The sequence below is a fragment of the Sorex araneus genome, chromosome 6, assembly GCF_027595985.1.
Source record: "Sorex araneus isolate mSorAra2 chromosome 6, mSorAra2.pri, whole genome shotgun sequence".
NCBI classification, from domain to species: Eukaryota; Metazoa; Chordata; class Mammalia; order Eulipotyphla; family Soricidae; genus Sorex; species Sorex araneus.
Window position 1 is genome coordinate 66045987 of NC_073307.1, and position 21069 is coordinate 66067055.

Here is a 21069-nt window from a genome sequence, read left to right on the forward strand (position 1 = left end):
GAGTTGTCATTTATCTATCACTCTCGTTGAGGCCTTCTGGGCTGGCTACTGAGTTATTCCATGCTGAGAGAGCCATCTTGTCTGCACCTGAGCAGCACCTGTGGACCCTCAACAAAATGCAGGTGTGGTACATTTCTCCCAGCCAAACCTACAAAGAATTTCCTTGAATTTAGCATTCAAGCCTAGCAGTTTAGTTTCCTTTACTGTACCACTGTCATCCCGTTGTTCGTCGATTTACTCGAGCGGGTGCCAGTAATGTCTCCATTACACTCAGCCCTGAGATGTTAGCAGCCTCTCCTTACTCGTCTTTCCCAAGGATTGGAGGCTCTTTCAGGGTCAGGGGAATGAGACCTATCATTACTGTTTTTGGCATATCGAATATGCCACGGGTAGCATGAAAGGCTTTGCCGTGTGGGCGGGTAGCTTGCCGGGCTCTCCGAGAGGTATGTATATATCTGTTACTGTATTTGGGATATGAATACGCCATGGGGAGCTTGCCAGGCTCTCCCGTGAGGGCAATAGACCCTCAGTAGCTTGCCAGGTTCTCCAAGAGGGAGAACTAGGCTATTAGATGTCTTCTGGGAGCTTGGTTTTATAGTCTCTGGATGTTGGCTGTTGACGGGATTGCACAGCGCTGGGGGCAGTTTTTGGGTGTGACCGCCCAGCTACTGGAAAATGGGGGATCTGGGCGGAAGAGGCCCAGTCCCGATCCGAGCAGCCTTGGAGATCTCGGCCCAGGTCCTGGACACCTGGGTTTCTCCGCCAGCTCCCCCATGTGAACTCAGACTTAGTTTCCTTTATTAAGTCTTTATAAAGTGTGCAGAGTAGTACAAACACTTCCCGTCTTATTTTCTCCTATCTTCATTATATTTAACCCACAAACTAAAGAAAATCATCATTTCTGTTTGAGAACACATTCCATCGAACTCTTATAAGCTAATTTTGACAAGCTAAAAATTAGTTTGTCATCCAAACTAATTTCATCTCCCAAAAGCAATGTTCTTTAATTTAAAGAGGGATGTTTGTATTGACAATTATTTTCTTTTCTTGTATGTCTCTGGATCACCCTCTGACCAAAGTTTTCTCGAGAAAGCTTACACAGGTTCACTTTTTGTATGAGTAGTACAGATACACTGTAGAAAATACAAAAATAAAGGTAGTCACAGCTATTCATTATTCACTGTCAAAAACAATGTTATTGGTATTTGGAATCTTTAATATTAATTATTTTCCTTGACAGTTTATCATACCCCAACTCTCTAAATCTGCCCCAGCCCCAAATTTCTCCAGAGAGAATAGCCGAACACAACTCTGCTAACTGTAAGAATAAAATCTCCAGGAGTGCCTCAAATAGTAAATAAGATAAATTTTGAAAGGCCAATGGGGCGTCTAGAAGTTTGTTATTTGCATCTAATAAAGAATTCATTAATGCACTGATGTTATGTATTTGATTTATGTGAACCATTCATTTATTCAATTGATTCTCACTAAGTGTCTTCTAAATGCCAGGTACTGATCAAGGTGCTGGAATGATCCCCAAAAGGAACATGGCCCACAATGCCAGGTACACAGGTACACAGAGCTTCTTAATTCGCTCTAAGCATCCTAGTTAAACAATCCTAAGTGTGGTGAGAGGAAGAGGTACATTTACAATAAAATTACTTTATAATGTTCCTTTTGACATTTAAATGTCATAAAAAGCAGCAGGATTACTGTAGGATGACATTACTTTGTCCTTTCCCTGCTTGCCACAAGTAGCTTGTCCCGGTTTTTCCCAGAGTTTAGGCTTACCCCAGTCTCACCCATCAAGGTGTTCCAGACTCTCTCCCATCCCTTTGTTTAGCTATAATCACTTCTCCATGTTCTCTTCCCCAAAAGAATTAATCCGCGGCTTTCCCTTAATCTGACTCTGCTAATTTGTAAGGTCAGAGCTTCCTAGGATACTGAATTTATACTATATAAGTTAATATTGCCTTTCTCCTCTTCTTGTGCCTTTTGAATAATTTACTTTAAAGCTATGTCTGTTTTGTATAGACACAAGAAGACAATATTATGTTTTTATAATTTGGGAATTAATTGGCCTTGAATATTATTCCCTCCCGGGCATCTGCTTTCTCCACTTAAACCTCAGTTGCCCTCAGTTCCTAGCACCCCAAAGCAGGGTTCCCGACGTGGGACGGGAAGGATCCAGGGCAAGCAGTGAGTTGTGTGCTACCCTGGCATCGAGATGGGCCTGACCAAAGTGCCTAATTCTTAACTATAAGTTAAGAGCTTGATCATACACAAATGCTGTCATGATCCAATAGTAATTATGAGACTGGGACCCTGCCAGGGATAGGAAAGACTGATCTGGCCTGAGCACTGTAGTGTGAGATTGAGATGGCCCCAGGAGAGCAATTCTATAAGCTTTAATGCATCTCTTATTGTGTCCATACAAAATAATTAATATTATGAATTCTTATATGTTTGCTGGCTGAGGAGAAGAGAAACACATTCATGGGACTCCGCCCTTGGGTGGATCCTCCTGCTGAAAGAGAATTAAGTCCTAGGAGAAGCATCCCCCTAAGGGAAAGGAACCTTACCCTATTGATGGTTACCACACCTATGTGTACGCCCTAACCCCCTCATGCTAGAGAGATTTAACTAGGCTGTAAGAGTAGGTTGGGGGGCCAGATCCATGGGCGAGATCCACGAGGGCCAGATCCACAGATCCAGAGAGAGACCGAGAGCCGGGAGAGAAGCAGAGAGAGAGAATGAAATAAACTGATCGAGCAGCCAGTCTGGCCTTCTTCCTTCCATCACCTGCCCTTGACCGACGGCACACACAGCGGTTTGGGGGCACCGAACTCGGGCGGTGAGACAGAGCCGCCCGGAGAGCCTGCGAGTACACTCACCCCTTGGCGTTCTTTAGTTTTTTACAGATTACTATAGTTTTCTCTCCAACACTACATACTTAGGGAAGTGTAGTTTTGGGTAGCACAAGTAAATATTTTAGCCTTGCTATGCTAGAATTTTTATAAAGGAGTAAAAATTGGTGCTCTATAAAGAGCGGTGATAATGACAAGAGCAAATCACTCCCCAATGCCAGTTTTCAAAAGGGGAAAATAAGTCAAAATATGCCGCCCAAATAATGTCAGCCAGGGGCTGAAGGCAATATTTAATATTGCTGAATATTAAATAGCAAGGCTGCTCGGATCGGAACTGGGCCTCTTCCGCCCAGATCCCCCATTTTCCAGTAGCTGAGCGGTCACACCCAGAAACTGCCCCCGGCGCCATGCAATCCTATCAATGGCCAACGTTATAGTTTTAGTTTTGCCAATACCTGAAGGCAAAGTCTAATTACTCCACCTTGCAACAAAGGACTTACTTAAGGCATATGCACCCATGAATTAAATTAAAAAATAAATTAAAAAATAAATTTATTTTTTTAATTAAAATTAAAATTAAAAAATAAAAGTGATGGACTGCATCACTTTTAATTTAAATTAAAAAATAAAAGTGATGGACTGCAGAGAGAGTTCAGTGGGCTGAGTTTGAAATCCAGCAGTGCATGGTTCCTGAGAAAGGTCAGCAGCAACCCCCTGCCATAGAGCCTGGAACAGGCCCGGAGCACATCTGGGTGTGCCCCTCTCCCATCCTCCAAAAGGAAAATTTTAAAAATAGTAACAAAATATTTCATGTGAATCTACCAGTAAACACTTATGAAAATGCCCTTCCCCTAAATTTTTTAAGTAAAAATAGAAAATGGCAACAAATTAGCCATTAAAATTTATTATTAGAAGATGGAGTCTTCATTCTCGTTTGTTTCGAGGTATCTTTTGATCTCTTCCTTAATTTCCTTTTTGATCCACTCATTGTTCAGCAGTGAGTTGTTTAATTTCCAGGTGTTCGATTTGGTGCTCCGCGTCTGTGTGTGCTTAGTTTCTATTTTCAGTGCATCATGGTCCGAGAAGATGGTTGATGCAATTTCTATCTTGTTGATTCTGTTGAGGTATGTTTTGTGACCCAGCACGTGGTCTATTTTGGAGAATGTTCCATGTGCACTGGAGAAAAATGTATATTCTTTCTTTTTGGGGTGTAAAGCCCTGTATAGGTCCATAAGCCCCATCTCATCTATTTCTTCCTTCAGGGCCATTGTTTCCTTGTTGAGTTTTGTTCTTGTTAATCTATCCAGAGGTGATAATGCGGTGTTGAAGTCTCCGACTACTATTGTGGTGCTAGTGATGTCCTCCTTAAAGTTTGTTAGGAGTTGCTTTAAATATTTAGCTGGTCGCTCGTTAGGTGCGTATACATTTAAGAGTGTGATTTCTTCCTGTTGTATGTATCCCTTGATGAATAGGAAATGACCTTCACTGTCCCTTCTAATCTTTTTCAGCCTGAAATCTATGTTGTTAGATACTAGTATGGCCACCCCAGCTTTTTTGAGGGAATTGTTTGCTTGTAGGATTGTTTTCCATCCTTTGACTTTGAGCCTGTGTTTGCTCTGACTGTTCAGGTGTGTTTCTTGTAGGCAGCAGAAAGTTGGGTTTAGTTTCCGAATCCATTTTGCTACTCTGTGTCTCTTGATTGGTGCATTTAGCCCATTGACATTGAGAGAGATTATTGTCATGGGATTGTGTGCCATCTTTCTGTAGGGTTTGTTGTTCTTGTTAAGGTTTTTCTTTGTCTTACAGAAGCCCCTTTAGACCTTCTTTTAGGCTTGGTTTTGAGTCTATGAAGTTCTTGAGTTGTTGTTTATCTGAGAAATAGTGTATGGTTCCTTCGAGTTTAAGTGATAGTTTAGCTGGGTAGGGTATATAAAGTACTGGTTGACCTCTACAAAAAGAAAACACCCAACCCCATCAAAAAATGGGGTGAAGAAATGAACAGAAACTTTCTGAAGGAAGAAATACGAATGGCTAAAAGGCACATGAAAAAATGCTCTTCATCACTAATCATCAGGAAGATGCAGATCAAAACAACTATGAGATACCATCTCACACCACAGAGACTGGCTCACATCCCAAAGAACAAAAACAACCACTGTTGGCGTGGATGCGGGGAGAAAGGAACCCTCCTACACTGCTGGTGGGAATGTCTACTGGTTCAGCCCTTCTGGAAAACAATATGGTCAATTCTCAAAAAATTAGAAATTGAGCTACCATTTGACCCAGCAATACCACTCCTGGGAATATACCCTGGAGAAGCAAAAAAATACAGTCAAAATGACATCTGCACCTGTATGTTTATTGCAGCACAGTTTACAATAGCCAGAATCTGGGAAAAAAAAACGAATGCCTGAGAACAGATGACTGGCTAAAAAAACTTTGGTACATCTACACAATGGAATACTATGCAGCGGTTAGAAAGCAGGAAGTCATGAAATTTGCATGTAAGTGGATCAACATGGAAAGTATCATGTTGAGTGAAATGAGTCAGAAAGAAAGAGACAGATACAGAAAGATTGCACTCATATGTGGAATATAAAGTAGCAGAGAGGTACGAGCTAGCAAAGATGCAACCTCTGGCAGAAAGCCCTCTGGACTTAGTCACTAAAATACTAAAATACAGAAATCTAGAACCTCACAGCCGCTATTGTGGCCACATGACCTCATATCTCCTCAATCACAGCAGTGGAAAACAAATTATCAAATGTTTCCTTTCCAGCAGGTCCGACTCTGGGGGGGAAACTCCAAACAATAATAGTGAGGTTTTTGTTGTTGTTGTTGTTGTTGTTGTTGTATGCAATCAAGGTAAAAAGAAAGTAAAGTGTAACTTACCAACTACACAGATGGGGTGGGGGACCGGGGGGCAGGGTGGGGTGGGGTGGGAGGTTTACTGTGGTTCTTGGTGGTGGAATACAAGCACTGGTGGAGGGATGGGTGTTCGAGCTTTATGTAACTGAGACTTAAGCCTTAAAGCTTTGTAACTTTCAACATGGTGATTCAATAAAAAAATAAATTAAAAAAAAAAAAGAAGCTGGAGTGATAGCACAGTGGGTAGGGCGTTTGCCTCGCACACGTCCGACCCCGGTTTGATTCCCAGCATCCCATATGGTCCCCTGAGCACTGCCAGGAGTAATTCTTGAGTGCATGAGCCAGGAATAACTCCTGTGCATTGCCAGGTGTGACTCCAAAAGAAAAAAAAATTATTAAACAACTTCCTTCAGAAAAATGCTTTTTAAAAATTAATCTAAGAATTTCTACTATCCAATTTATTTATTATCATATAAAAAGAGTTTGACTTGTTCATGACCTCCTTTTACTTAGCTAATGCTCTGCAAAGCAAACGAACGGGAATGTGGTTTGGGGGGAAAGAGAGAAAAGGGAGACGGACGGAGAGAAGAGGCCTGTGTGTGGCACTGGGGCAAAGCAGGAGGAAAGACAGTGCGAAATGGCAGCAAACCAGCGTCCACAGAGAAGAGTGATTGAAAAACAAACACACCCAGCGGATAAGAACCCTTACTTCCCTGTTATATAGAGGGTAACATAGCATAAGACACTTCTTAGCCATTTTCCATAAAATCATAAAGGGAAATATATATATGTGCCTCTTGGAGAGCCCGGCAAGCTACTGAGAGTATCCCGCCCGCACAGCAGAGCCTGGCAAGCTCCCCGTGGCGTATTCGATATGCCAAAAACAGTAATGATAGGTCTCATTCCCCTGACCCTGAAAGAGCCTCCAATCCTTGGGGAAAGACGAGTAAGGAGAGGCTGCTATAATCTCAGGGCTGGGACGAATGGAGACATTAACGGCACCCACTAGAGTAAATCAATGAACAATGGGATGACAGTGATACAGTAATACAGTGATAGAAGGTAAAAGACACTTAAAAATTATTTTTTTTAATTTCAAGTAGTTTTAGTTTCTGCCAGAGAGAATTACTAATGTGAAAGGCAAAACAGAAGTGAGACCAAAACTTTAGTGAAAATAGTAATTCAGTGCTGGCGATGATCTTGCAAAGGTAAGTATGGTAGACAGAAAAGTGTCCCCTATCCAAGACGTCCAGAGCTTTGTCCCCTCCCCCATCCTCCCTCCCAACAAGGCGTGTGACAGGCAGGGAATCATGATCGCATAAGGAGTTACATTTGCTGCTCAGTTAACTTGAGAGATTCTTTTCAGGATTCTCCCTGGGATCAATGTAACTGAAGAGGGAGGCGAGAGATGGGGGCTCTGTAACTGCATGCCGCCTTGCCAACACTGGGGTGGAGACATGAGTTCACAGGCCAAGGCTGGGGGTGACTTTGACTTTTAGAAGCTAGAAAAGGCAAAACAAACACCAAATGGATTTGCTGGAGAATCTTCAGAATTCTGCCAAGACCTTGAGCCCAGTGATCCTGGGGCAGACTCTGACAGTCCGAATCAGAAAATGAATATAACTCACCAAACTCGTAATCATTTGTACAGCAAAAATAGAAAATGAATACAGTAAATTTTTGAAAAGTATAGAAACTGTGGATAGCAATAAGCTGCACGTTCTGCTACACACAGGGGCTAGTTGGCAATGTGGAAAGGACAGTGGGGTCTCAGCTCATGTATGTTCTTAACTGCCGGGCCATGACCTCTGGGACAGTGGGATCTCAGCTCATACATGTCCTTAACTGCCGGGCCATGACCACGAATCATAACCTTGTGGTTATTATTTTAGGTAATTATGTCCTAAAACATGATATAACCTGTACCTTGGACTGCAAGAGACCCTCTGTCTTCATTTTATTTTTATTATTGTATTTTTAATGTAGGAGTACTGGTATTTATTCAGCCATAGATTTAGCTGATGGGAGGGCCTCTGTTTTTAAAAGCACATGGATTTTAAAGATAGAGTTTTAAACACAGAGTTGTGGTGTCTTGGATTTGAATCCAGTACCCTCTAATGTGGATTTGGTTAAATTATTTAGATTCTTTAAGCCAAAGAAACTTCAGTTGCAAAAAAGAGATTAAATATACAAGCACTTAATATGGTAACTGTGACCAAAACACTGAGAGTCGCAACTACTAACTTTTAAATGCATGGGTAACGGGAAGAGAGAGCTGTACAAGTAGGGACATCCTGCTCCGTGGCAAGGAGGGCCATCTCCAAAGGGCTGTGAGCAGTCAGCTGACAGCGATGATGTAACAGGATAAACTACAGTAGATGGAATGGAAGTTGAAGTATTATTTAAAAGTTTCTTTCTTGAACACCTGACACACTTATACTGCTGGACCATCTTGTCTGGAAACCTTCACTGGCCATTCATCGACTGCATCTACTGACTTGTGGATAAATGATTTGGACAAATGATTTGTTCTGTCCTCGTACAACACCATACTCACGGGAGCAACACCTCCTGTATGTTATTCCAGATCGCTTTCCCTCCCATGATTATTGTCAGCTGTGTTGTCAGCTCAAGGAGACAGCCACCTGGGTCACACTGAAATGTTAAGAAAATTTCATTTAAATTTTAGCTAGATCACACATGAGATAGCTCATAAATAGTTCATAAAATTTATGATACTTATTCTGTTTAGGCTAAAACCCAAACCCAAACCAAACCCAAAGGACAGTACAGTGAAGAAACACTCATTGGGCCACTTAGGGAAAGTATGAAACAGATGACATTACTAAGATGTTGTAATTCTAAATTCAAACCTCTTCATTTCTGTATTTCCCGAGCCAATAAACATGATCTCCTGGATATCCGACAAATTTGCCCTTAAAGAATGCGATGTAGAAACAGGAAGAGTAATAGTTGACAAACTGGAATAAGAACATCTTCATGGTTAGGCTGTTCTCGTAATCAGTCTGGGTCCTTGGGAGTTCTGTAGTTAAAACAAAGGAAATATTTAAATTTTATATAACTTTGAGATACAAATTAAAGACAATGATACATGAGTTAACATGCTAAAAACCAGACAAACAAAAAACCAAACAAAAAAACAAACCAACAATTCAGTTTCCATTTAAGCTGTTTGGCTTCCTTAATAGAAAGACCATGTTTACTTCAAGTTCACACACTGTTATGAGATTACTCCACTCCCATCCCATGAATAAAGTATCACATAAGACAAAAAAAGTGTGTTTGTGTGTATTTGTATATGTATCTCAAGAATACATACGTATCTCCCCCAGAACCCTGAACAAAAACCAAAAAGTTAGGGACTGGAGAGATAGTACAGGAGGTAAGGCATTTGCATATGACTGAGCCGTGTTCAATCCCCAGCACCGCAAGGTGCATGTCTCCATCCCCCGCAACCCCACACCCAGCACCTCTAGGAATGACCCCATGACAGAGCTGGAACCACCACTGGGTGTGTGCTGTGCCACCAACGAAACAAAATAAAAACCAACAGTTTTCTGCACAATGTTATCAGATGGGCAAGAACCATTTTCTCTCCGGCTTAAGCTGACAAAGTAATTTTCATTCTTTTGGCTTCTAAATAATACAAGTCTCTCTGAATTGCACCAAGGCAGGTCTAGCAGCACTTGGGAAAGACAACACAGGCCGTTCTCTCACTGCAGACTTTAAATGGATCTGATTGTTCGGAAGATGCCCACAGAGCGTCTCATTCAGAGAGTGACCCGGGCATAGGCAGCATGTGGGAAGCACTTAGCTTTGGTCACTAAGCAGCTGCCTGGGATATGAGCCAGAGAGAAAAGACACTTGTGACAGAAGCCAGCGCTGCTGCGGAAGGAGCCGTACTAATATGAACAGCATGGGAGGCAGCATGCAGCAGTGTGAGGACGTGTCCCCTCAGCAACAGGGGAACGTACACGCCATGGGAGCCGTGACCCCGCCCCACAGAGGAGCGTACGCGCCACGGGAGCCGTGACCCCGCCCCACAGAGGAGCGTACGCGCCACGGGAGCCATGACCCCGCTCCACTTATGTGCAATAAAGGGAAGATTTACTTTCACCAATAGGGAACACGATATCATGTAACCGAAAACGTTATTCAGCCACTGATCTGTTTGCACAAATCTTCAACATTATGACTGTCTTTACTCTGTCCTTTGTACCAATGTAAAGCAGTAGATATGTCATCTCACGTGTAATCCAGAGGAATATTTACACGTCAACTTTTTCTAAAAAGTGCTAACATCCTGGAAATGAAGCTGTCTACCCAACACTGTCTGCAGGCCTGGCGCAACACATCCATGTGGCCAACCCGGCTCGATCCTCAGCTTCCCACATGGTCCCTCAGGCACCACCAGGAGTAATTCCAGGGTTAACCCCAGAGCACTGCTGAGTGTTGTCCCAAAACAGAAAACGCAAGCAAAAAAGACTCGGTCTTCATTTCCTTTTTTTTACCAGAGTCTAAGATATATCTTAAAAATGACCCCGGCACAGGAGGGTCTTACCGAAGTTGGTGATCATGATGGCCACTTTCTCGTATATGAGGTTCAGAATCATGATGATGATGAAGCTGATGATGGAGGCGGTGATGGACGTGGCTGTCTGCGGCGTCAGGTACTTCTGGATCGTGTCCGTTTCAGTAAAGTTTGAGGGAAGTTTTGAAGAAAACACAATGAAGACGGAGAGTCGATAGACAATGATTCCAATAACTGAGGCGATGATCAACAGAATCTACAAGTGTAATAAATAAAATAGCATGAGACTCGCCAGTAGGTCTGAAGGAGACAAGGTGCATGTGGAAAGTGACTGACCACAGAGAGGTGGGAATCATGCATGTTAAATTTGAAGGAAAGGAAAAAAGGTAGAAATCACGTGTGTAGTAACCACTACAGTAAGATGCTAACAACAGGAGGAACCGTGTGTGGGGGACAAGAAGTACACTGCTCTATACTATGTGCAATTTTTCTGCAAACCTACAAGTTCTCTAAAAAACCCTAAAACTTTTCTAGAGAAAATGAAGTTGATTGAAACAAGAAAAAGGGTCCAGGGCATAACTCCAAGACAAAAGGGTCCGCTGCACAAGCAGGCGGGTGACTTTAATCCCGAGTGCTGCCCATGTGTGCTGAGCACAGTCCCAGGGCCCCCCTTCTGCCACCCCCCTGGCACACACTGAAATGTAAGTGCCTCTCCAGGTGCGTGTGATCCCTGGGGAACACCAAAACTAAAGGATTGTGAGCACTGTGGCTAGGAGTAGTTCTTCAGCAAGCATGAGTCTGACATCACAGTGAGCTGCAAGTAGCAAGCAGTCTGTGCAGAATGTGTGATAGCACTGCAATTAATCAAGTGTGACGCCGTGAGGCACACGTGCAAGCACTAAGGAACTCAACCTTCATTAAACACTGCAACCAGGTAAGTGACCGCGCAGGGAGTCCAAACCAAGTGTGCAAGCACCACAACCAAGTGTTACGGCTTCTGCTCACTGCACAAAAGGTAAGGAGAGAAAGAAAAGGCTGTGTATCTTCAGGTGGGGTGAACACAGGACACTGTGTGCATCTTCTGCAAGAAGAGTCTTTGTGACCAAGTCCAGTGAAAATGTCCTTCTGCTATTACAGAGTTATTTAGGTGATGAGTGTATCTTTTCTCAGTCATAATCCATTAAGGATGTTTCCTTTTCTCAGAGAACTTACTCCTGGCTCAACAGCCAGCAAGTGCCTCCTTCTGATCTATGGGCAGGGGCCGTGGAGCTGCAGGAGTGCCCTGCGTTAACTCTGGGAACAGTCGTCTCCATGGATACGAGGTCTGCACTTGTCACGTGTGGATCTTAGAAACTGGGAGTCATCCCTGCCTACACTAGTATAAGTCTGTTTCACTGATAAACTGTAATTTTACTATACAGATTTAATATCAGTAGCGGCATCTGGAGCATATTTTGCATCAGGTAGGATCTTACTTTGTGGCCCCACAATACATCACATTGAAGTTTCCCTTCCACCGGCCACCACTGCTTTTAAATGTTGGGCATACCAGCTGTGTTCAGGGGCTACGCTGGCCTGGTGCTTAGAGGTCACTCTAGGCAGTGCTTGGGGGACCATGAGCTGCTGGTGATCAAATCCTGCCTGTAAGAGCCCACTGCACTATCTCCTGAGCTCCAGATTCCACTTAGAGGATGTTTTTCCTGCATCATCCTTACAGAAGTTCTCGGAAAAGACAATGGAATTCAGAAGCATGCATCCAATGTGTCTGCTTGTGTTGAGAGTCATGCGAGAGAAAAGCTACAGAGAATGCGAACACCAGGTCAAAGCCAAAACATCCTGCTGTTTATAATAACAGAGGGAAGTGGATTTCCACCTTGGGGAGAGTAGTAAAGGCAGGAATTACGAGTGTGCTCTTGGAGCTAGACTCCTACAAGAGAATTCCAGTTTTGCCACTAATTGGAGGAGATTCTACAAATTCTTTGGGCTGGAGTGATAGCACAGCAGTTAGGGTGTTTGCCTTGCACATGGCCAACCTGGGTTCGATTCCTCCATCTCTCTCAGAGAGCCTGGCAAGCTACCGAGAGTATCCCGCCTGTACAGCAGAGCCTGGCAAGCTCCCCGCGGCATATTGATATGCCAAAACAGTATCAACAAGTCAGACAATGGAGACGTTACTGGTGCCTGCTCAAGCAAATCGATGAGCAACGGGATAACAGTGCTACAGCGCTACAAATTATTTAACACTTTGGGACTTCAGCTTCCTGTCCACAGAACGGGAAGACACTCATAGCAAGTCACTCCTTGTCAGTTACATGATTTGTAATTCTCTTCTAGTCAGCAGACTGCCTTTTCATTTGGTGACGGTCTCTTCTGGAGAACTGCAGTGACAGCACCTGAAGTACTGTCCTAAAAAATTATTTAAAAATAGGCACCAGGGCTGGAGAGAGTGTGGGTGTTCAAGCGCCTGCCCGGCTGTGGGCCCAGTTGCCCCACACTCTCCCAGCCCCACCCAGCACTTTCAAGGCTGCTGCATCATCCTGCACTGCATCCTCAGACTGAAGCACCCGCCCAGCCTCCCGCAAGGCCCCAGGGCCTCTGGAGGCCACCTGGCTGCAAGAGCCCCCACCTCCTTCCCTGCTGGGACTAGCAACTCACCTACAGGACTGTTGTGACGACTTAATAGATTACTGAGAGACTTAGAAAACATGCCCGAACACACGGGAAGCACCACATAATATTAGCTATGGCTACAGATAGAGTCTAAGGTGTTAGTGCCATTAAAATTTTTTTTAATGGTGTATCTCACTGTGTCACTGTCATCTCGTTGCTCATCGATCTGTTCAAGCGGGCACCAGTAACATCTCCATTGTGAGACTTATCTCACTATGATTCAATAAAAAAAAATTAATGTCTCTCTCTCTTTTTTTTTTTTTGTTTTTTTGGGTCACACCCGGCGATGCACAAGGATTACTCCTGGCTCTGCACTCAGGAATTACTCCTGGCGATGCTCAGGGGACCATATGGGATGCTGGGAATCAAACCCGGGTCGGCCGCATGCCAGGCAAATGCCCTACCTGCTGTGCTATCGCTCTCCCAACATTTAACGTCTTTAGTTTGGAAAGGAGGCATAGTGATTCCTCCTGTAGTCTCTCTCATTATCTCCTTTTCTTCTGTGTTAAATCTCAATACTTGTAAAGGAATAACATTTATGTGTATCTTAGCCAAGACTGAGCAAAACGTCTTAAAAAAGGCACTTTGAGTCTACCTCCATCACAAAACACATCGGCAGGGCATTTAAACAATGTATTTCAAACGTCATCACCGAGGGCCAGAGCAACCGTCCAGCAGGTGGGCACTCGCCTTGCACACGCTGGGCTCGGTCAGATGTCCAGTACCCCAGAGTCCCCCAAGCCCGCCTGGAGTAATTCCTGTGTGCAGGGCCGGGAATAAACTCTGAGCACTGCCGGCTGGGCCCCCAAACCAAACCAGATAAAAAACACATCATCTTTGTATGAATTTAAAAACTTTATCACGGCCATTTTAGTTAAGATTCTTTAAATGCTCATTATTCCCCAATACAGCTTTAAAGTCTCCACAACATCCCTAGGAGACAGTATTCTCTTCCACAGATAAAGAAGCAGAGGCACAATAAGATGAAACGATTTGCCCCCAGTTAAGCAATTAGTAAGGAAAAGAACTCAGGTACTCAGAGAAGAGACACTAATGCTATGTAGCACCAACTCCCATGTGAGTTACGAATGAATCCTAACTAAAGAACTTTTGGCGGGGACTGGGGACACACCTGGTGGTGTTCAGGGCTTCCTTCTGGCTCTTTGTTCAAGGGTCCATCCTGGTAGACTTGGAGGACCATAAGGGGTGTTGAGGACCGAACAGGGTTGGCCCTGTGCAAGGCCAGTACACTACCACTGTACTATCTCTCTGGCCCCTCATTTAAGAACTTTTACAAACAAGATGCTTCTATACTTCTTAAGTGTACTCGATAGAATCAGATTTAATTCAAAAATGGCCAGGGAGTTCTTCATTCTTTTCCCTCAAATGTCTTGTTTTTCTCTGGTGATAGTCCTAGTAAACGTTCTTACGCCTTTCACAGATGCTCACTGTAGGAAAGGTACACCGGCCGCTCCACAGCCCTCGCTAGGCTCCAGGCGTAGCAGAGGACTGGGGCTTTAACTTAACTTCTGCTCCATTTTCAGTCCCTTACCCTGGGCGGGACTGTCCCCACACATGCTCCAGAAGCAGATCTCTACTGACTTTAGGAGAACAGTGAATTCACTGTTTTCCGTCTCCAACAACTCAAGGAAGGACAGATGACCTGGAGAGGCCTGGAGTTATCAAGAGGTACAGAGAAGCCTGCGGGAAATCCAGGCGGGGACGCCGGGAAGGCTTCTCTCCGCGTGGCTGTCACAGAAGTCCAGACACTGATCTGTGTGTGTCCGGAGGAGAGTGCCGAGGGCCTCAGGCCGGGAGGCCATCTGGCAGACAGGACGAAACACAGCCCTGATAGCATCTGGGTGGCAGTATCTAGCCGTGACTGAGGCCACAGCCCCAAACTGAAACTTTCAGTTCTGGGACCCGTTAATTTACAGCCCCTTACTTATTTACTGATAATATTGTATTCTGTCACTAACAGTGGAAAGACAGTATTGTAAGATACTGAAATAAAGAAATAGCAGAAATATAAGTCTACCATCCATCCAGAGCAACAGAAGTTAAATTAAAATCTCAGCCCTCTGCTAGGCCTGGAAATAGATGGAGGGTAAGAAAGCAGCCAGAATACATTTTCTTTTTCTTTTTGCTTTCTGGGTCACACCTGGTGATGCTCAGGGGTTACTCCTGGCTCTGCACTCAGGAATTACTCCTGGCAGTGCTCAGGGGACCATATGGGACGCTGGGAATCGAACCCGGGTCGGCCGAGTGCAAGGCAAACGCCCTCCCCGCTGTGCTATTGCTCCAGCCCCCAGAGTACATTTCCTACAGTGCGCAATTATTAGTCACCAGGAAAGTTTGTCAGAATTTCCACCAGTAAGAAATGAGGGAGAATGAAGAGCTCCCCAGCCCCTCTGAACTACCCCGGGCTACAGACTGTCTGGAGAAGCATCCACATGTTCCAGTAACACTACTGGCTGAGCACATCCCGAGCACGTCTGAGGTCCTGAGCTCGGACTCGGGGTCTTCCCAGCAGTCAGGTCTGGGGGCCAGAGTGGAACTGTGAAATACTGGCATTTCGGGTCTGGGAGATGTGTGCAGAGCTCAGGCCTTGCATGCACAAGGACCCAATTCGATGTCTGGCACAGCAGGGCTACTGAGCACTTCCGGACGAGTGCCGCCCTGGCGGGCCCCGAGTGTGCGCCACGGCATCGGGGCTGCGCAGCGGCACAGTGCTGGGCTCTGGCACGGAGTCAGCCAGTCTGTCCGGTCCAGTCTTACTGGGAGTGGCCCCGGGGCCCCTGAGAGTCAGGCCCCCGCAGGGACTTAACTCTGTTCCTTATGTCTATAATGACCATGATCATCGTATGTCACAAGGTATTTTATAAATGCATGTTAAAAAGCTTTTCATAATACTTTACCATATCTAGATATACACACAAATACATAATTACAATTGCAATGAATACATATGATTAAAACCTTCACTGACATTTGTCACTTAAAACTACTTTTGGGTGAAAGATTTTAAAAGTATAATTAGTAGACTAAAGCATTTAAGTATTTTTTTTTGAAACTTGATATGCTGCTAAACTACTTTCTAAGAAGGCTAAGGCTGGTGGAGTGTGGAATTCCAACAGCCTACTAGGAGATCCCTGTATTTCATCTGCGCAGACATTCCGCTTTTTCACGAGCAGTGAAAATACTGAGTCTCTTTCATGTGCACTGATTTAATTACAATTAATGCTTGGCATTCTCCATGACATACGATTTTTCCTGTACAAAAATTCCATACAGGGGCTGGAGCGATAGCACAGCGGGTAGGGCATTTGCCTTGCATGTGGCTGACCTGGGTTCAATTCCCAGCATCCCATATGGTCCCCTGAGCACCGCCAGGGGTAATTCCTGAGTGCAGAGCCAGGAGTAACCCCTGTGCATTGCCGGGTATGACCCAAAAAGAAAAAAAAAATTCCATACAAAAATTCCTGTCTCTACTACCTTTGCTATACAGATTTTCTAGTGTGAACTTAGGAATGATAGGAACTCTCTCCTCTGCCTAAATTGTCTGGGGTTTATTTCATCTGGGGTTTATTTAAACTGGGAATGCTTTTACTGTCTGGAAACATCTCAATATTTTCCTCTAAACTTTTACTGTTATTAATTTTAGAAAGCCTTTTCACATCTAGAGATCACATAGTCATCAATATTATTAGGTTTTTATGACATTGCTTTTAAAAATATTTCTGGACCTTATTATTATATGTGGTTCATAGTATGGTATCAATCTTTGCTTTTGTTCCAAATAGCTAAGAAGTATTTTATTATTATTTACTGAATAATCTTTATTCTGTTGACTTATGATTATCTCTTCTCATATATTATTGATATCTGCTTCATGTCCTTTTTATTGTTAATCTATTTTTTCTTTTTCACCCACTTTATTTAAGCATCATGGTTTACAAAGTTGTGCATGATTATGTGTCACAGGCATTCAACATTCCAGCACCAATCCCACCACCACTGTCACCTCCCTCCCCCATCGTCCCCATTTTCTTAACCAACCCTCGAGACGGCCCTCCAGCAAGCCCACCGTGATTGATTTCATACTGCCTGTTACCACTAACTGGCTAACGGAATGATCAACAGAAACTTCATTCAAAGAAGATTTGTGAAAATGTTTGTATCCCACAATGGGGACATGCAGCCTGTGTCTGGGGGTCTCTGTGTCTGGGGGTCTCTGTGTCTGGGGGGTCTCTGTGTCTGAGTGTCTCTGTGTCTGGGGTCTCTGTGTCTGGGGGGTCTCTGTGTCTGAGTGTCTCTGTGTCTGGGGTCTCTGTGTCTGGGGGTCTCTGTGTCTGGGGGTCTCTGTGTCTGGGGTCTCTGTGTCTGGGGTCTCTGTGTCTGGGGGTCTCTGTGTCTGGGGGTCTCTGGGTCTGGGGGTCTCTGTGTCTGGGGGTCTCTGTGTCGGGGGTCTCTGTGTCTGGGGTCTGCTGTGCTGCTGCTGCAGGTTCTTCTCTGTGAGTGTTTCTGCTAACTGAGCTCAGCTGGCTCCCGTCGCATTCCTGTTCACTCCGCTGTGCTCCGAGCTACTGGAGTTTGGAGATGTCCTGTGGCTGCAAAGGCAGCCACACACCCCAAGTGACCCAGGACGGTCAACTGGGCAGCCTGGCCAGAGGCACGCTGGCAGCTGCTGGGGCGCTGGTCGGGCAGGAGCTGGCCAGCCCTGCGCTGAGGTTGCCCTGGAGGGCTCAGCTGGGCTGGGCATCCTGGAGAGCTGACCTCTTTCAAGACTGATCACCCTCAGGACAGGGCTTGGAGATGAGCCTCACGGCGTGGCGGTGGGACACGGGTGTGGCTGCAGGAAGTACGAGGAGGTCACCCGTCCCCATGCCAAGAAGGCCCGGAGTTTCCAGTCAACCCAGTGCTCCTGAAACTTCTGTCAGCTTAGCATGTCTGTGCAGCTTGGCTGCGAGGCAGCGGGTGTGACGGAGGCGCGGTGGCAGCTGTGGGGTAGGAGGAGGCTGCGGGGCTGGGCGGGCAGGGGCTTGGCCCCCCCCCAGACTGCCCTGGAGGCCTCGGCTGGGACTGGGCAGCGGAGGAATTCTTGCAGCTAGCTCATGAATTAATCTCTTTCCAGATTAACTTATGAGTCTCTGGAACAGGGTCATAGATGAGCTTCCATGGAGACATGCTGGGACGTAATCTGACTGTTCTCGAGTCAATCAGACTCATTATATCTCTGATCACTCTATTACTTAGTACTAAAATGATTTTTATTAATGAATAGAGAATGTTTTAATGCCTTTTATTTAGTATGATTTAAAGCATTTTGAGGTGGTTTTAAATTTTTTTTTTTTTTAATTTTTGGGTCACAACCAGTGATGCTCAGCGGTTACTCCTGGCCTGTTACCAGGAATCACTCTGGGCAGTGTTCAGGGGAACATCTGGGATGCCGGGGATAGAACCTGGGTTGGCCATGTGTAAGGCAAACACCTTACCAGCTATACCGTCACAATGCCCACTTTTTGAGTTTTTAAAGTTTTCTTTGATAATAAGGCAATACATTGTTTTTGTTAAATTTTTAAGTTTGTAAACATTTTATATTAGTTGTTGCTTTAGAATAATTTGGATTTTGTTTGTGTGTTTTGGGGCGATAGCACAGCGTGTAGGGCATTTGCCTTGCATGCGGCTGACCTGGGTTCGATTCCTCCATCCCTCTTGGAGAGCCCAGCAAGTACCGAGAGTATCCCGCCCGCACGGCAGAGCCTGGTAAGCTACCTGTGGCATATTCGATATGAAACAGAAACAGTAACAAGTCTCACAATGGAGACATTACTGATGCCCGCTCGAGCAAATCGATGAACAATGGGACAACAGTGCTACAGTGCTACAGTGTTTTGGGGCCATAGCCAATACTGCATAGGGCTTACTCCCGGCTCTGTGCTCAAGATCACTTCTGGTGGTGCTCACGGGCATTGAGCGGCCCCAAGGCTATGCTGGGGACTGAAATAAACTGGCTGTGGTGAAGCAACCAGCCGAACCCCCGGACTGTTTCTCCAGAGCCTGTTTGAGATGTCTGAAAGCCTCCTAGCTGGTCTTCTCTGCAGCAACTGGAAAGTCCTGAACCACTTGTCGGATTTCAGCAAGTGAGGGGGAAGGAACTGGAAAACCACAGTGAACAGGCATTCTGGAGCCCGAGACCGCCCACGTGTGCTGTCTTGGCAGTTCCCTAGAGACTGTGATTTCCACACAAACGCTAGCCTCAACTATTTCTTCAACGTTTGCAACTGCACGTTCCGTTACTTGCGACGTGGCTCAAGACGCGGCTCTGTGGAAGAGCACCTGCCGCCCAGCCTGAAGCCGGGCCTGACCCCGGCACAGTAATGTCCACAAGCTCTGCCGAAGTGACCCCTGAGCACTGCCGGGCACGTCCCCACGCCAAACACCAGAACCAACCATAACCGCCACACCCCCACAAAGAGGAAACTAACATAACCAGCAGAAGCCCGAGTCTCTGAGGCAGACGCTTACCCAGAAGAAGACAGCGCTGGCGCAGAGGGTTATGCGTATACACTTCCCCCAGGTAGTGAAAGGAACACGTTCTTCTTCCTAATTGAAACAAACACAAACTCCACTCAGCCAAGGGTTTAAAATAAGCAAATTAATTTTTCTTCGGACCTGTCACTAAATCCTATGATTAATTTACTTTTTTATAATTAGTTTCAAACAGTGCCTTCTTACTCATAATTCCGTTTTTTAGTAATTTCAAGTACACACTCAAAAAATACATATGCAGCATTTATTTCAATATATTTAAATACCAGCATGAATAATAAGCTGCTTCTGTGAATGATCCAGGCTACGGTGCTCCATGTCTGAGAACGCCAGGCGGTAAAGCCACATTCCTGAGTGTAGTGACAGCAGAGTCTACACAAGATGTTTTATCACAAGCACCTAAATATGTAGGTATCCAGGGTGTGTTTTTTGAAATCAATCATATAATAATTCGTAAGGACCACAAAGTCTTAGTTTTCATGTTACAGTGTGTGAGTTTATTTAAATTTTTAGGCAGAAAAAAAGGAAAAACATTTTAAGGGTAAAGTAAGCACTATTCAATATTTGCCTGGATTAAAGGAACAGCTATTACTCTGTGCCAGGTTCTATCCTAAGTAGTTTTATACATTAACTTGATTAATCCTTACTACAGTTGTTTGCAGAATACAGAGCAACTCTATTACTTCTGCTTATAGCTGAGGAAACAACGGCACAGAAAAGTTATAGTCTGTTCAAGATCATTTACCTAGTAGTTGTGTTTGGACTTTCACTCAGTCATAAAGGTCTTTAACCACACAGGTCTGTATTAAACAATAAAAGAAAAATGAAGGGGAAAGTAAAAGAAAAATAAAGCCTCGCTTTAAATTTTTTAATAAGCAATGTTCTATGGAAATTTACTTATTAGTTGGCAGATTGCTTTATTTTTAGTTTAATTTAATTGTTTTGGGGCCACACTTATCAGTGTTTCGGGCTTACTCCTGGCTTTGTTCTCAGAAATCTCTCCTGGTGCTCGTAAGGGACCAAACGGGTTGCTGGGAACAGAACTCAGATTAGGCAACAATGCAAGGCAAACTGTTTTCTATGCTTCCCATAAGCTTTTGTTTTCCAGTAATCAAAAAGTACACCATAAGCATCTAATTTTTTTTTCTTTTTGGGTCACACCCGGCGATGCACAGGGGTTACTCCTGGCTCATGCACTCAGGAATTACTCCTGGCGGTGCTGGCGAGACCATATGGGATACCGGGTATCGAACCCAGGTCGGCCGAGTGCAAGGCAAATGCCCTACCCACTTTGCTATCACTCCAGCCCCAAGCATCTAATTTTTTATGTTTCAACTTCAGCAACACATGCTTTGACCCCATTTTCCACAATTAGCAGTGGGAACTACTCATGATGGGGAGTTTTTGAAGCTTGTTAAATTGAAAAGACAAATGTCACCTTCTGTCGAAAAAAAACCAGTGTTTTTTTCCATTTATAAAATGAGGAGGTTGAACTACTCCCTCTAGTTCTTTGAGTGTTGACATTCTGTAAACCCGTGATTCAATTTATAAAGTCTCTGG

At 44.6% G+C, this 21069-nt stretch overlaps 1 protein-coding gene across 2 annotated transcripts in view; it reads right to left on the bottom strand.

Annotated features, from left to right (window-relative positions):
• Positions 1-21069, bottom strand: part of ANO6 (anoctamin 6) — a 199860-nt gene that overhangs the window by 19259 nt on the left and 159532 nt on the right. For both annotated transcript variants that reach the window (XM_004617068.2, XM_055142300.1), the window contains 4 exons: positions 19486-19563; positions 10318-10543; positions 8609-8778; positions 8293-8390 (listed from right to left, as the gene is read on the bottom strand). In XM_004617068.2, coding sequence (XP_004617125.2) covers positions 8293-8390; positions 8609-8778; positions 10318-10543; positions 19486-19563 — 572 coding nt within the window. The remainder of the gene's footprint in view (positions 1-8292; positions 8391-8608; positions 8779-10317; positions 10544-19485; positions 19564-21069) is intronic.